At 39.0% G+C, this 15,253-nt stretch overlaps 1 protein-coding gene across 4 annotated transcripts; it reads left to right on the forward strand.

Annotated features, from left to right (window-relative positions):
- The first annotated feature begins 2,509 nt into the window (after positions 1 to 2,509).
- On the forward strand, positions 2,510 to 14,030 carry LOC144639301 (uncharacterized). Of its 4 annotated transcripts, none has more exons than XM_078498597.1 (15): positions 2,510 to 2,764; positions 3,619 to 3,682; positions 3,822 to 4,300; positions 4,784 to 4,972; positions 5,272 to 5,463; positions 5,727 to 5,856; positions 5,994 to 6,139; positions 6,450 to 6,692; positions 7,530 to 7,835; positions 8,511 to 8,621; positions 9,046 to 9,274; positions 10,176 to 10,351; positions 10,900 to 11,127; positions 11,455 to 12,313; positions 12,657 to 14,030. In XM_078498597.1, the coding sequence occupies exons 1-14, from the start codon at positions 2,642 to 2,644 to the stop codon at positions 11,572 to 11,574; spliced, it is 2,736 nt and encodes a 911-aa protein (XP_078354723.1). In that variant the 5' UTR covers positions 2,510 to 2,641; the 3' UTR covers positions 11,575 to 12,313; positions 12,657 to 14,030. The 4 variants fall into 4 exon arrangements, with proteins under 4 accessions (XP_078354723.1, XP_078354724.1, XP_078354725.1 ...); XM_078498598.1 differs by having other exon boundaries at positions 10,903 to 11,127; XM_078498599.1 differs by having other exon boundaries at positions 10,912 to 11,127.
- The last annotated feature ends 1,223 nt before the right edge of the window (positions 14,031 to 15,253 follow it).

Here is a 15,253-nt window from a genome sequence, read left to right on the forward strand (position 1 = left end):
ATCAAAATAGGCCATTTCCGATATATTAAAATTCTAACTTGGCTCCGGGGCGGGGGAAAAAAAAAAAAAAATTTCCCGTGGGGTTTTTTTTTTAATTATTTTTTTTTTTTTTTTTTTTCCCCCCCCCCCCCCGGCGCAATTTTATAATAAAATATTTTTTTTTTTTTTTTTATCCTTTTTTTTTTTTTTTTTTTTTTTTTTTTTTTTTTTTTTTTTTTTTTTTTTTTTTTTTTTTTTTTTTTTTCTTTTTCCCCCAACTTTTTTTTTTTTTTTGTTGGGTTAAATAAAAACACTCTATAGAAAATGGATTAATCAAACTGTCAAATTGATTTATTACTTCTGGTGGTAAAAAGCAGTAAGTCAGTCGGGCATGAAGTAATTCACGATTCAAGATAACCTGCGTTTAATATCAAAAAAGCCCCCAGGCCATGTGCGAATATGTTAGATATTTGTTACGTAAAACATAGTTTACAGAGCTTTGCTTGTGCTTCGTAGAAACATGGACACGAGAATGTCGAGTAAAGCTTAATAAAAGACGCAAAATTGTATACACTCCAGACCCTTTTGAATGAAAAGACAATGGTTTTCGCACAAACGCTTTTATTATTATTCATTAATTCAGAAACTAAATGAACACTCAATCAAGACGTTTTTCTTGACTGCTGTGAAATGCTCTAGAATTTTCTTTTTGAAATTTCAATGAAACTTACCGTTGCTGTATACTGACGCTCTAACCACATGCTAAAACTGAAACCGTTTGTCGACTCAGTTGCAAGAAAATGGATCAAATTCAAGGCAAGTTTCTTGGGGTTCCGGTGTGATGCGCTTATACACTACAACTGATCAAGAAGCGTGCTTAAATGCAAATGCTGGGATGGATAGTTATTGTTTTAACTGTGCTCGGATCTGGAGTTCTTGCTTACTTCTACTACAAACTGTTAAACTACTTTATAAAAATCAAGTTTGAAAGCGATGATACTTTTGAACCAGAGCCTCAACCGCCGCAAAGATCAAGAAAGTTTCGTGAAAGCGACTCGGATGAGGAGGAAATTTACTTCTTCAAAGAAATAAACGACATTGACATGAAAATTCATCGAAGTTGAGATTTAACGCCGATGCTAAAAGATGTTGTAAAGAAACTTCTAGCTTTAATATGGACTGTTATTATATAAAATCAGTTATCGGGTTAACTAGTGTTATTGAATTGCGATCGATTATCTTACAAGGACCGTAGACTTCAAATATATGCAGTCTTCTTTAATCATAACATTACATTCCAGTGCATGAAAAAATATTAGAGCTACAATATCATTCTAGAAAGTCACATGTTGTACATAGTGCAAGTTCGTATATTGATCGCTTTTCCTATTGTAAATCTAACGGATGGATGAGAGTTCCGGAAGAGTTTTCAATGTTTCTTCAAGTAACAGCTGCATGATCCAGACGCAAATTCATAGTTCCGTTCTAAGAGATAGTCTATAGCAAAACAAATGTGACATCAAGTTTCTGACCAATTTCGTCCAAGATTATAAGAAGAGCAGGCTACATGAATGTAGACTACAAATGTCTGTGGAAGACTTTTTTGCAAATGGTCTTCATGACGTCAGTGACGTGCATCTTTTTTAACACCTCTTAGTATTAAAACAAACACTACAGCTTAGCTCAATACAAAGCAGAACTTTCTGTTCTTGTCTCAGAGGATGAAAGGCACAAAGGTATGGTGATGCGGGTACATGTATATTTTATCCTGCGGTATTTTTCCTTTTACAATGATGTAGACTTGAGCGCCAAAGGCGGCGACGCAAAGAGCAACAGCACCGACGAAAACTCCGATCACAACTGCAGCTCCTACCACCATATTTGCGACCACTGCATTATCATGCAAAACTGGGCGAAAAAAGAAGAGGAGGAGGGGTGGGGAGAGAAAAAAATCCCTTGTCGGCCCCATGCCCAGTGCCTTCCCTTCCCTTTCACTAGCATAAGTCAAAAGACCTTATGTACTTTTGTTCAATTGTTGTAATATTTTACAGTAAGTAAACTTGTTTTTAACTGTTCTTTTCTTGATTTTTCTCTTGATTACTTAACCTAGCTAGATCTATAGTCTGTGTACAGCCGAGATAAGGCGGCTGTACACCATTCACAAGATTTTTTCTTACACAAGATTTTTAAATCTGCTATACTTTTTTTACAATTTACCGAACTTTTCCAAAGATACCCAAAAGGAGGTTAATCAATATCGGAGAATTATTTCCGAAAGTCAGAATACAGTACTTATTAGTTTGGATTTGTGAATGGAGACAAATGTGGGAGGGGGGGGGCCGGGTTTTCCCCCGCACTATTTATGATATCCTGGGAGACTATCTGGTATCCTTACATGAAGTATTCCCTTGCGTGAACGGACCTTTCGATCTAAACCGATTGCTGGCGAAAGTTTACGACCAAAACATCGGGCAACCATCGGAGAACAGTCAGAGGGATTGTGGGATACCAGTATTTCCAATCTAGCGTGTGTTTATCAATGAAAAATGAATTTGCTACAATAGAAAGATTCATGCTGGAATTTCTTATAGTTCGTTTATGAGCTGTTTCCTTTAAGTGACTGTAAAACCCTAAAGATCAGGGCTGAGGAAATCAATGAGGGATGAACGGGGCAGTTAAGTTAGAAAGCAACTCCGAGATAGGAAGTGATCCGCCGGGAAAGGTAGAATTTGAGAAACGTCGATGGATTTTGATTACAAATATACCAGATGGTGTAGATTTAGAGGTAAGCTACTGCAATAATATTCGAGCAACTTAGATCGATTATTAAGTTGGGAGCTATAAAATAGACATCCATCCCAGAGATACTAAGGCCCGGGCCGAACTTGAGCTTTTAAGCAGCCATCAAAACATGTGAAGTTCGCCGTTTGCTCTTGTTGAATTTTTTCGACTGATTGTCGATGTTCAAATTTGGATTGACCGGGAATATTAATGGCTGAAGATTGACTCTGGCCGATTCTTATATTAAAAAATTAGTTATCATGTAAGAGTCATATACATGTATTATTGGGCTATTACATTTAATATTTGCACATTCCCCCCCACCCCCCCCCCCCCCCCCCCGGATTAAGATGAGGATCAGTGTAATTCTTCGGGTAAGGGGCGAAAAATCTGATTGATAATCAAAACTGACAATCAAAACTGGCCAAAGGTTGTAATTTTTGGTGCTAGCAGCCTCTGGGGTCAAAAATGTACCTAAATCAACACCTGGCCTATCCAATCGGATGTTCCGTAATCGAACCCAGTTGAACATCAATCGTTCAATTGGGTTCGGTAATCGAATATAATCAAACTTACAATAAAATTGGTCAATCAAACAAAATCGAACGTTCGATTACCAAACAGTCGACAATCATACTCAATCAAACGTTGGATTACCGAACCCCTGTTTGTTTATATTGCAGACATTTTGTACAGTGCACCGTCCCCCTGATTCATCCTGCATGATATACTTATCAAGAGACGGATTTCAATTGTGTTTGATTGCTTCGAAAATTGAGCTGACAGCAAAATAGGTGTTCGATTTTGTTCATGAATATTGTAGTACGCAGGATGTTAACTTGAAGATTCTTTTAACAGGATTTGAAAGACAATTTCCTTCATGGCTTTGATGTCGTGGATGTCAGAGTAGAAAAGAATACAGGTACATGCTGAAAATTATTACATGCTAAAATAATAAAATGTAATAATGATTATGAATAAGTTGCAATCATGGCTCTATTTTGATTGAGATTGATCTTTTAGAGTGTTAAAGCTCACTTGTTTTATCTGTTCATTTTCAGTGCACATTCTGCTTGGAACCCCAGAGCAGGCTATAAATGCTATCAACTCTCTTAATGGTCAGAATTTTCATGGTTATGTTGTTGGAGTGTCCCTTGCTCCACCTGACAGCTTCTTGTTTGTTGGCAATTTGCCATTTGAATTCACTGAGGAGCAGTTTAGGAGCTTAATGAGCCCTTTTGGACCAATAGAGAGAATATTTCTAGTGCGAAGTTTGTTCACTGGGGAAAGTAAAGGCTATGGTTTTGTGGATTATATAAATCGTGAGTCTGCTTCTCTAGCCAAACAGCAATTGATGAGCACAGGCTCAAAATATGTTGGAGGAAGAATATTAAGAGTGAACTTTGCTGAGGCTAATCTGTTGACTTATGAAGATTTGCATTCAAAGACACTGTTTGTGGACAGACTGCCTCGGGATTTCACCAATGGGGACGTGTTGAGAGATTTATTCAGTCAGAGTGGGACAGTTACATTTGCACAGGTACAGTATGTACTGTTAGTAGTAAAGTATCATGAATGATTTTATAAGATAAAGGTCAGAAGGTGAGAAGAGGTTTTACATGTACATGTACTAAGGCCTACCAAAGTTGAAGAAACAGGTTGTTGAGGGTAGCAAGGCTAAGCTCTAAGAGAATTGGTCTTAGCATCTGGACATCTTACAATGTATTCAATTTGTTCTCTTTGATCAGTGACCTGGCCATAATTGGGGGAAGATCCAAAACACGAATACCTCTTCTAGTAATAGTCGCTGGATGAGTGACAATGTGGTTTTTCCCAGACAGAATGTTGTCATTTCCTCCTAGCAATGTCTGTCATTTTGACTTGCAATGCAATCAATCAACCCTGACAATGAACGCAACAACTAAGACTGTTCAACGCTCATACCTGAATCCACTGTTAGTCAAAGGGACAAGTTGTGTCTTCTGTGCCGACCTTTACTAATTAATTTATTGTTGTATTTAAGGTGGCTGTGAACCAAGCTGGTATCTCACGGGGATTTGCCTTTGTTGATTATGTAACGGCAGAAGAGGCAGAAAGAGGTCAAAAGGCACATAACGGGGCATTGTTGGAAGGGACCAATGTCCGTGTGGCTTATGGGACTCCAGGAAGGACTGGTGCAAGCATACTTGGTGGCCATCATAACACAAATGTGGTATGTCTTGAGCAATTTGGGGCATTTTTTATCAACATTTACACTGTACCAAAAATTAAAAAAATAATTTTATTAGCTTGTGCCTATTTGATGCACCCTTACATGTAGTTTCAGTTTGCAGTAAACTGTTAATAAAAAATAAGGTTGAGAATGACTTGAACTGCAGGTCACAGCATGTTATTGCTGGGGATAATAATTATTGTACCGTCAGGCTTAGTTATCATTACAAAAATTTAAGTCTTCTAATAAGATTGAAAAGCTAAAACATCCTAATTTTGCATGTGTTCTTTTTTATTTAGGGAGGTCAATCACAATTTGGAGCTCGTCCCAGGGGTCCTACTCCTCAAGGTGCAGATGTGATGGGTGCCCGAGGGCCACGCCCTCTTATGGGACCACGTCCACTTATGGGATCTGAACCTTGGCAGCAAATGTCAATGTCGCGAGGCCATCCTGGAAGACCACCAAGACCTCTAATGAGACCTGGTCACCCAGTGAGTGCAATGATATAAATTTGAAGTTTAATTATTTGTTTAACTTGCTTTCTGTCACCAAGGGGTCTGTTGATTGCTACCGCTACATAAGAGCTCAGTCTGACAAGCACCTCACTTGCTTTTATGCCGCCTCCAAAATTTATACATTCGTGTACACCTGTAAAGGTAAAAGAAATTTGCAAGGGCTACTTTATTGCAATGAATTTGTCACTCATGGAATTCTTGGCTGTTTAATAATCTGCTCCTTTTTTGCATACTTCTAGGGTGCAAGGTTCATGGGGGCTAGGCCCCGAGGACCCTCTCCAGGGGGTGCAAGAGGTGCTATGTTTGGTCATGGACCCAGGCCCCTTCTGGGCAGGCCCCCAGGAGCAAGAGCCATGATGAGACATGCAGGTAAGTCCCTTGTGATGATTGTTTAGCTTACATGTACCTTATCAGTTTCTAAGTGAAACTGATTTTCCAGTACTGGGCAATTGTTTTAATTACAAAATATACAATTTAAAACTGATAATTATGTTTGTTCTGATTAGGACCCAGGGGCTTTGCTGGTATGGGTGTAGGAGGCCCACCAGGTGTGAGGCCCATGGCACCAAGGGGAGGAGCCATGCAGCCACGACCTTTAATGGACTTTGGAGAGCAGCTTGATGGGACAGCTTTCTATCCTGAGCAAGTGCAGGTATGGCCAGGACCCAGATGCTTTAATTGTAAGATTGCATGTAGTTCTGTTGCAGTTGCAAAAAGCACTAACACTGTAAAAATGGTAAAAATAAGCCTTTGTTGTAGGCTGGGGTATAATTACATGTATTGCTAGGAACCCTTCGTGGCTAGCTGCCATGTTTTATTTTTTAGTAAGACGTATTTTAGCTACCAGACCTTGATTCTTACATGTATATACCCAGAGATTGGACTTTGTCAGTGATGTTGGAGGTTTTCACTTGTGGGAGAGAAAGCTCTTACTTACTTTTTTTATTTTTATTTTTTATCAGACTGGTCCAGTTGGTATTGACCTCTCTCAGCAGCCCATGAATGACACCATACCCACCCTTATGGGTGAACCAATGATGGGAGGTGGCTTCGTGCCTGCTGCAGACCCAGGATTGTATGGTCAAACTACCGCTCAACCCATGGCACAACAGCAGCAGGAGGTGTTGGCACCTGCTCTTACTCAGCAGCAAGGAATGATCGTACAGTCTCAACAACAGGGACCCAGAACTGCAGTACCTCAATTGGTAGGTTGATGGTGACCCCTTCTCTCGATTGTCGCTCTTTTTATGGTCTTCTCGCTTGGTCTCCCCTCTTGATCAAAAGTACCTGAATCAGGGCTGCAAATTTTTTTTTTCTCTTGAAAGGACATATGTCCTACTAAGACACCATCTTGGTCGGACAGATTTTTAATCATTGTTGCCGTAAAATGATTTACGATCAAAAAAATGACCGGACATCATGTCTGACCACACTTGGGATTTCATCGGACATGAGCAAATTTTGGTCGGCCAATGTCCGATGACCGACTGTTATTTGCAGCCCTGTGAAGATACCTTGATTTGTACAGGTTCAAAGTAGGTCTTTTATTCAAGACCCTTTCTCTGCACCTCTTTTTGTTTACTCTCCCCCCCCCACCTCCCCCCTCTTACTGTCTTAAATTTAAAACCCATTTACTGCTAACCCCTCTTTTTTTCATTGTTCTTTCCTTCTTGATCTGGGATCCAGCATGGTTTAACCATTAGGCCTCCATGCCTTCCACTCTATTATCATTTATACTAAAGTATACAGAGATGTCACTTAGGGCCGGCTGCTGGCTAATTTCACCGGCTGAAAATTTATAGAACTTAAATCCAGTTGGAATTTCACATGAAAACAAAGACTTAGGTGAACTTTTAGAGCTGCCAAGGCCAGAAAAGCTAGTTGGGCTTGTTATTGAGTCTACGGATACCATTATTTATCAAACACTGCAGTAGTTAACATCTACCTGTAACAAAGGTGAAGGCCCTATTCTTCCAGAGGAGACTTAAGGATTCAGATGATGATATGTAACAAAGGTGTCTGTTTGTTTTGTCTAACAACAGATGCAAGTTCAGACTGCCCCTGGTGCACCCATTATGTCATATCCTGGGACCCAGGCACAAGTGGCTGTAATTCCACAGGCACCCCAACAACAAGTCATGATACCAACACAGCAGATCCCTAACAGTCAGGTGATGTATGCCACACCCACTGCCATGCCGACACAAGCCGTAGTCCCCCAGGTGGTACAACCTGATCCAGCACCACTCATGGCGATGCCGGCTCCTGGTGTGACCCCTGGTGTTGCTGTAGCTGGGCAAACAGATTTTAATACAGCACAGTATGGAATGCCTGGAATACAACAGATTGTAAGTAGTAGATAAAATATGAGCGGGAGATCTGAATGGGCGTTTACATTGGCGAGCCATTGTAAACACCCATAAAGATCGAATGCAAATTTTTTATTCTGCTTGTGAAATGAAAACAATAAACTGAATGCAAAGTATTGTTATGCGATTTGGTAGAGATCTGTATCAAAAGTTAATCAATACTTATTAGCTGAGCAGGAGTTTGTATCAAAAGTTATTTTTTTATTGTGTGATTTGTACGTGTGATCTAAAAAATATATAATGTGCTGGGATTGGTTTGCACCGTCATGAATAGTTAATGAATTTTACAAGAAAATATATTGATCCAGTTAATTTAATTAATGATATTTTTCAATGTTTAATGTTGAAAAAACACTGCCATACTTTGCCATGTGAAAGGTAAATAAAAAGAAAAGAAAAAAATGAAGAAAAAACCTGTGTGATGGGAGAAATCAGGGAAAAACTTATAATAATTCCCTTTCTGTGATTACTCACCATTCAATTCAAATAATATGTAAACACACACAATCAGCCAGTGTGTGTACCATTTATGAACAATGAAGAATCATCTGTGTATTATTATGTGCACATTTAAAAATGAATGACCTTTAAAATGTATATGTGTCTACATGTATTACATGAATGTTGTGTGATCTGTGGCATTTTTTACCGTAGGCTGACCCAGCTGGTAATACAGTAGTGAGCTCTGGGTACGTTGTACTCCCAGCAGACCCAACCCAACAAACTACATATTATGCACCACAGGATATGCAGTCTCAATCTCTGGTAAAGTACCGTAGAATTCCGGTTATAAGCCCTGGGCTTATACAACTTCGTAAGGGTCTTTGTGTGGGCTTATAAGCGGAGGGGCTTATATTCGGGAGGGCTTATAAGCGGAAGGAAAAAAACGTTTCGAAACGAACCTCGGGAGTGTTGATCGAAATACGTTTTTAAGTTAAAAACGCACAAAAAAGCAACATTTAGCCCTGTTCAGTACTGTCATCCGGTAGAGGGGGGCTTATATTCGGGGGGGCTTATAACCGGATGCATTTTTTTGTTTCCAGGTTGATGGGCCTATAACCGGGGGAGGGGCTTATAAGCGGGGGGGGCTTATAACCGGAATTTTACGGTATATTATTACTTCATGTAAAATATGCAAATAATGTCTGTTTAAAGTTATCACTCACTAATCTTGTTTGTTATATTCCAGCCCCAATATACAACAGCAGGTCAGGTGCCAGGACAGCAACCTGTTGTCCAGTTACCTGTTGGTGCAGTTCAACAAGGAGCTGTTATTCAAACCCAGGTGCCGTCCCAACCTGCTCCTGTACCCATGGTAACCCCTCAGACACCACAGTATCAGTGGTATCAGCAGTTACCGTCAGCTGTTGGAAATGTGGCAGTCTCCACTCCGATCACTCAAAACACACATATGCAAGGTATTTCAGATTCCAGCTTTTGGCTTGTCTCATTGTAAAAAATGCATGCATGAACAGTATACTAGATAATTTCTTTTCTCTATATGTATTGTGGGTGGGAGGCGCGGTGGCTTAATGGTTAGCGCGCTCGACTCTGAGTCGAACGGCCCGGGTTCGAGGCCTGGCCGGGGGGCTGCGTTGTGTTCTTTGGCAAGACACTTTACTCTCACAGTGCCTCTCTCCACCCAGGTGTACAAATGGGTACCGGCGAATTTTCTGGGGGGTAACCCTGTGATGGACTAGCATCCCATCCAGGGGGGAGTAGCAATACTCCTAGTCGCTTAATGCTACGGAAACCGGGATAAGCTCCGGCTGTATGAGCCTCATGGCTCAGACACAGACTTTACTTTACTTTTTATATGTATTGTGGATCTACAATACTAGATTTTAATATTATAATACTTGAGTATGGCTATGACATGCATGTGGGTGGTGCAGTGGCCTAATGGTTAGTATGCTGAACTCCAGTTGGAGTGGTCCGAGTTCCAGTCCTTAACAGGGCACTGTGTTGTGTTCCTGAGCAAGACACTTAACTCTCATAGTGCCTTTCTCCACCCAGGTGTATAGAGACACTGTAGTTACCCGCAAATTTTATGCTGGGAGGGGGTAACCCTGCAATGGATTAGCATCCCATCCAGGGAGGAGTAGAAATACTTTTAGTCCCTTAATACTACAGAAACTAGGATTAAGGCTCTTGCCTGATGGGCCGCTAGGCTCATATATGTAGACTTTACCTATACCATGGCTATGACATGCCCCGAATCAGGCCACTTAAAAGTGGCATTAAGCTGTACCTCATTGAATAAATTTGTTATGATATATAAATTTGTCCAGTTGTTGAAAATATTGTCTTGTCGCTCAGTGACATCTTTAGGAGGAACCCAATGGCCTCAGACTGAACAGCAACTGCCTGCTCAACCTTTAATGACTGTACCAACCAGTGGGGTGTATGGACAAATCCAGCAAACTCAACAATATCAGCCACAACAAGCAGTGGCACCTGGCGCAGAAACTGTAGTCTATTACCAACAGCCGCAGGTCTGATAATTATGATATGCACTCATTTACAAGTAGTTACAAGGAGGATAAGTTTAATTCTGTTGTGTATTCAATTATTGTGGTGTATCAATTTATTAAAAAAAGAAAAGTTAAAAAAAGGAAAGTTGTGACAAGATCCTTGCTGTGTGACCTCGCAATACTGGTGTGATGCTTTACCAACTGAGCTATGAAGCCACACATTGGGAGCCAGGTCTTTTATGGGTTCTACAATGTACCTTTTTCCATGAAGGAATAGCTGAAAGAATAAATTCAAAAACATTTTGCACCGCAAAGCGAAACAAGCAATGTAGCAAAATGCAAAATGTCTGCTTACAAAAATTAATTTGTTTACAGTTTGTATAACTATAAATTTAGTTTTGAAACCTACCAATATTCTAAAGCAGACATTGAGAAAGATGTTGACGTCCATTTAAAAGAGTTTTTGTATTTGGGTGGTTCCATATTCTGAACTTTATTATGCCCAGTCATTGTTAATAAAATGTTTGACTGTAATTTATTGTTTGTTTTGTTTTTATCTGCTGCAACAGCAGCAGCCCCAGCAGCTTCAGCAACAGCCGCAGATGCAGATGCAGATGCAGATGCAGCAGCCAGGCATGTACCCTGGTATGATGGACTTGACAGTCGGCAGTCAGCAAGGTTACCCTGCAGTGGCTGTTCCCAGTAATGACCAGGCCACAGGGTACCCAAATGCCAGTGTCGCTCCACAGCATTCTGCTCCTCCAGTTGTGTACAACAGTCAACAACCACAACAACTAGTAAGCTGCTTATAACTACAATTAATCAGAATTGTTTTACTTTTACTAAACAGTCATAAAATCAAGCTCAACAAAGATTATCTACATTGGGGTCATTTTTAATACCACCAAGTGGTAAATATTGGCAGAGGATATTAATTTTTTGAAACAGCATCTTATTTTGACCAATAGTGTCACAAAAAGAATCATTGGTGGATTCTGAAATAGTTAATATATTTTTATAGGCATGCAATTCGTGCAGAGGGCTAGTAACTGTAGCCCTTTGCTCACATTGTGGGCCTATGATGGTACCATAGTAATGGGTTTTGTTGTTGTGTGTCATTAAAGGTTGCACCAGGCGCTCATCAACAGCTTAGTCAAAAGAGGGCTGCAGAAGGAGATGCGGGACTCTATAGTCAGCAGGGACATCCCAGTTACTATGACAACAGCAAACGACTGCGTTATTGATGCTTGAGAAGAAGGTGGTGTAGTGTGGTGATGTGCTTTAATTTTAGCGATTGATATGACATGTCAAAATACTGTTAAATATTTCATCTACATGTATTTACTGATAGGTCATGTAACTTAACCAAAGATCATGAGAATATTTTATCACTGTTTTAACACAGTAATTCAAGGCTAAGATAGTATCATTTCGCCTGACTTATGAAATTTGTAACATTATTCTTCATCATCTGCAAGGCTTTTAAACCTTTTCCTCTAATTAAGTATTTAAGAGTTACATGCTATTTTTTATTATAAATGTATTAGTCATGTGTTGTGAGGGTTGACATGTAGTTAATATAGAAGAGTTACGAGTTTGAAATCTAAGTAGAAACATATGTTATAACACAAACCTCTGTTCAAAATTCATTACACATAGCAAAGCAAATCTTGAGGTTAAACATAACATGAGAAGTCATACATGTAGAAAAAAAGTAGAATTCATGTTTAGCATTGTGTAACCTTCTGTTGTACTATTATACACACTGTAGTATGATGCATAAAAATTCCCATACAATTCAACATTGTTATAAAATTAATCATTATTATCAGTTGCACATCATAATCCATGAGATGCTTACATGAACAAAAATCTTCTCAATTCAGTTTTTGTGAATGTGATTGTCAGAACCTCTCTACTGAATGAGAACCCTGTCAGTGGCAGAAAGTTAGCCATGGTAGAAAGGTTTCAATTAGGGAAATGGTCAAAACTATTGCACTCAGACTGGACCCACCACTCTGCAAAAAGACTGGTGGTCTCTTCATGTACCCCCCTCCCCACCTTAAAAGATGGTGTCTTGTTTGTATAGCCCCCACTCTAACAGGAGTGGAAACTAAGAAAAAGATTCAAACATCCTTGTGCCATTTCTCCAGCAATGCAAGCTTCGTGCACACGTAATATGAAAGTCTCAACTCAAATTTTAAGGCCAATACATTTTGTCCATTTGGCTTACCAGACAGGTGGTATCTTGCATAGGCCCCCAACCATTACACAAGGTGGGTCCTCATTGAGTACGCTTGTTATGACCAATTCCCTTAGAGTAAAGTGCATGTCCTGGTCATTGTAGAGAAAAGGCTTTTACTGGAAGGTTGGTTCATGCTTTTCACTGTTGAGTTATAGTGCACTTGGGAAGTTTGGATGACACTCAAATTTACTGATGTGATGCTTCACTGTTAAAATTAATTATAGGAACATGTAAATGTTGTGATTCAATTTTATTCTTGGTTCGAATTTTATTTCCCTTAGTTTTTGGGTGCGGTAATTTATGACAACGAGTTGAAAAACAAAAGAAAATAGAATTTGCAAAGGATAAAATTGAACCGCAACATACACATAACTTTTAAAAGTTAATTTAGAATAAAATGTGCTGTTTGTAACTGAAGTGTTGCATGTTTCATTGCATTAAAGAAGACAACTTTATATTGGTAGTTTTAAACATGTACAAATAAAAAAGTACTTTTGCATGTACAGTAAGCTGAAGCTGATTTTAGTTTTAGAGCTTTTTATAGTAGTTCTATTTAAAAAAGTACAAGCATGCAGATACTATTTGTGTGTTAGAACAGTACTTTGTATATTTTAGATCTAAGTAAAATACAGTCTGACAAATTATGAATGGCAATTGTACGTTTTAAAGTTCAACTCTTTGTTGCATAAACCAACTTGGTTCTCCACTATAATTTGGGAAGATACATGATTGTAATGATAGGTATCACTCTCCCCCCCCCCCCCCCCATCCCCTCCCACCCTCCCTACTAAAGTGTCTTTTAATCTGTTTTAGCAACTTTGTCTAAACATGTTTTTGTTGTCTTAACTCACAAACACAATAAATTCTCACACTTAAATTTCATCAACCTCAAAATTGGCAGTGATACTACTAGTTTTGCCATGATCTTTCCAATTCTGACACCCATTTCATGTTACCAACATTCTATGGTTGACAGTGTCTGGGTTCCCAAAAATGTGCTCAACTACTTACACATTGCATTTCATGTACCAGTACTTGATTACACCAGGATATAACATAGCTTATTACTAAAACCCTTTAACAATCATTATAATTTTATTTCCAAAAACGCTGTTGGGCATTGATGGCAGCCAAGGATTGGGGTAACTAGAGTGGCTTTAAAAACAATTTAATTACACTCAAAATAGATGAGATGGGTTTATCTGGTTCTATTGTGAAACTGCTTAGTAGTAGATAAAATATGAGCGGGAGATCTGTATGGGCATTTACAATAATTTAATGGCAAGCCGATAGGCGAGTCATTGTAAACGGCCATACAGATCGGACGCGAATATTTTATTCCACTTGTGAAATGAAAACAATAAATTGAATGCAAAGTATTGTTATGTGATTCGGTAGAGATCTGTATCAAAAGTTAGTGAATACAAATTAGCTGAGCAGGAGTTTGTATCAAAAGTTAATTCTATTGTTTGATTTGTATTAGGGTTTACAGTTGTGTACATGTGATCTGAATACTGTGCTGGGATTGGTTTGCACCCTCATGAATAGTTAATGAATTTTACCATGATGTTTACAGTATCACATTACAGTAGAATGGCCTGTGCTTAAAGAGAGCATTTGAAAAGAAGAATGTTGCAGTTATACTAGGTTATGTCACCAAGTCTCTCTTGAGTCCAATGCTTTTCCAAGGATTGTGTGACCAACCATATAAGGACTTATAGTAGTTCTACCATCATTGCATGATGAGTCAAATGATAGTTGCGAGGAAGACTGGAATTTTCGCATGGTGTTATTACATATATTTTGCCTCATGTGTAGTTCCATAAAATATCCATACCTCCCCCACGGAAGGGATTTTTTTAAAAGAACCCCCTGCCGCTCTGGAAATTCCAGTTAAATTTCATAAAGAAATTTCCAATCCCTTCTGTGGGGGGAGTATGGATATTTTCTGGAACTAGACAATTACCCAAACTTCTGGTAAACAAGTAAATACCAGATCTAGAAGTGAAAAGGGCATGTAAAATTTAGTCAATCTATTTTCTGACAGACAGGTCCACCTTTAGGAATTATTGAGAGAACTGTGACCACTGAAACACTACAGAGTCATTGCTAATTTTGTGCCCCAAAGTGGAAACATTAAATTGTATCTTAGGTCTAAAATACTACTCAAGCATATTTTGGTTATAAGAATCGAACAACCCAATGGTACATGAATGAAATGATCATCATGATCGAAAGAAAAGCTGTTGCTTTGTGTACATGACTGGTATAAACACAAGGAGGACAATTGGGTCTTCTTAATTTGCTTTTTCCTTTAGCCATTTTTGGGATATTTTATAAAACAGTTGCCATCATTGACATAGAACACTGATTCCATTATCCTTGTCAGTTCCCAAGTTCATTCCTTTAGATCTTATGAACCCATCTTTTCTTTTCTCCTTTAAAAGTGTTTTTTTTTTTTTCACTCTCTCTCTTTCCAAAATTAAGCCTTAAACTCTTGGACCTTGTGGGATCAGCATTGAGGGCCCGATTACATGGCGAATTTCAGGCCGGTTTGCTAGGCTGGAATTTTGTTGCTATTACCTGGATAATAATATACATGAAAAAATTACTTGATTCTGATTGGCTGAGAGCAGTGCAGTTCAGTGTGTAACACCAGTGCAAATTATACATTGATA

The sequence above is a fragment of the Oculina patagonica genome, chromosome 14, assembly GCF_052425735.1.
Source record: "Oculina patagonica isolate OP01 chromosome 14, crgOcupat, whole genome shotgun sequence".
Taxonomy (NCBI): domain Eukaryota; kingdom Metazoa; phylum Cnidaria; class Anthozoa; order Scleractinia; family Oculinidae; genus Oculina; species Oculina patagonica.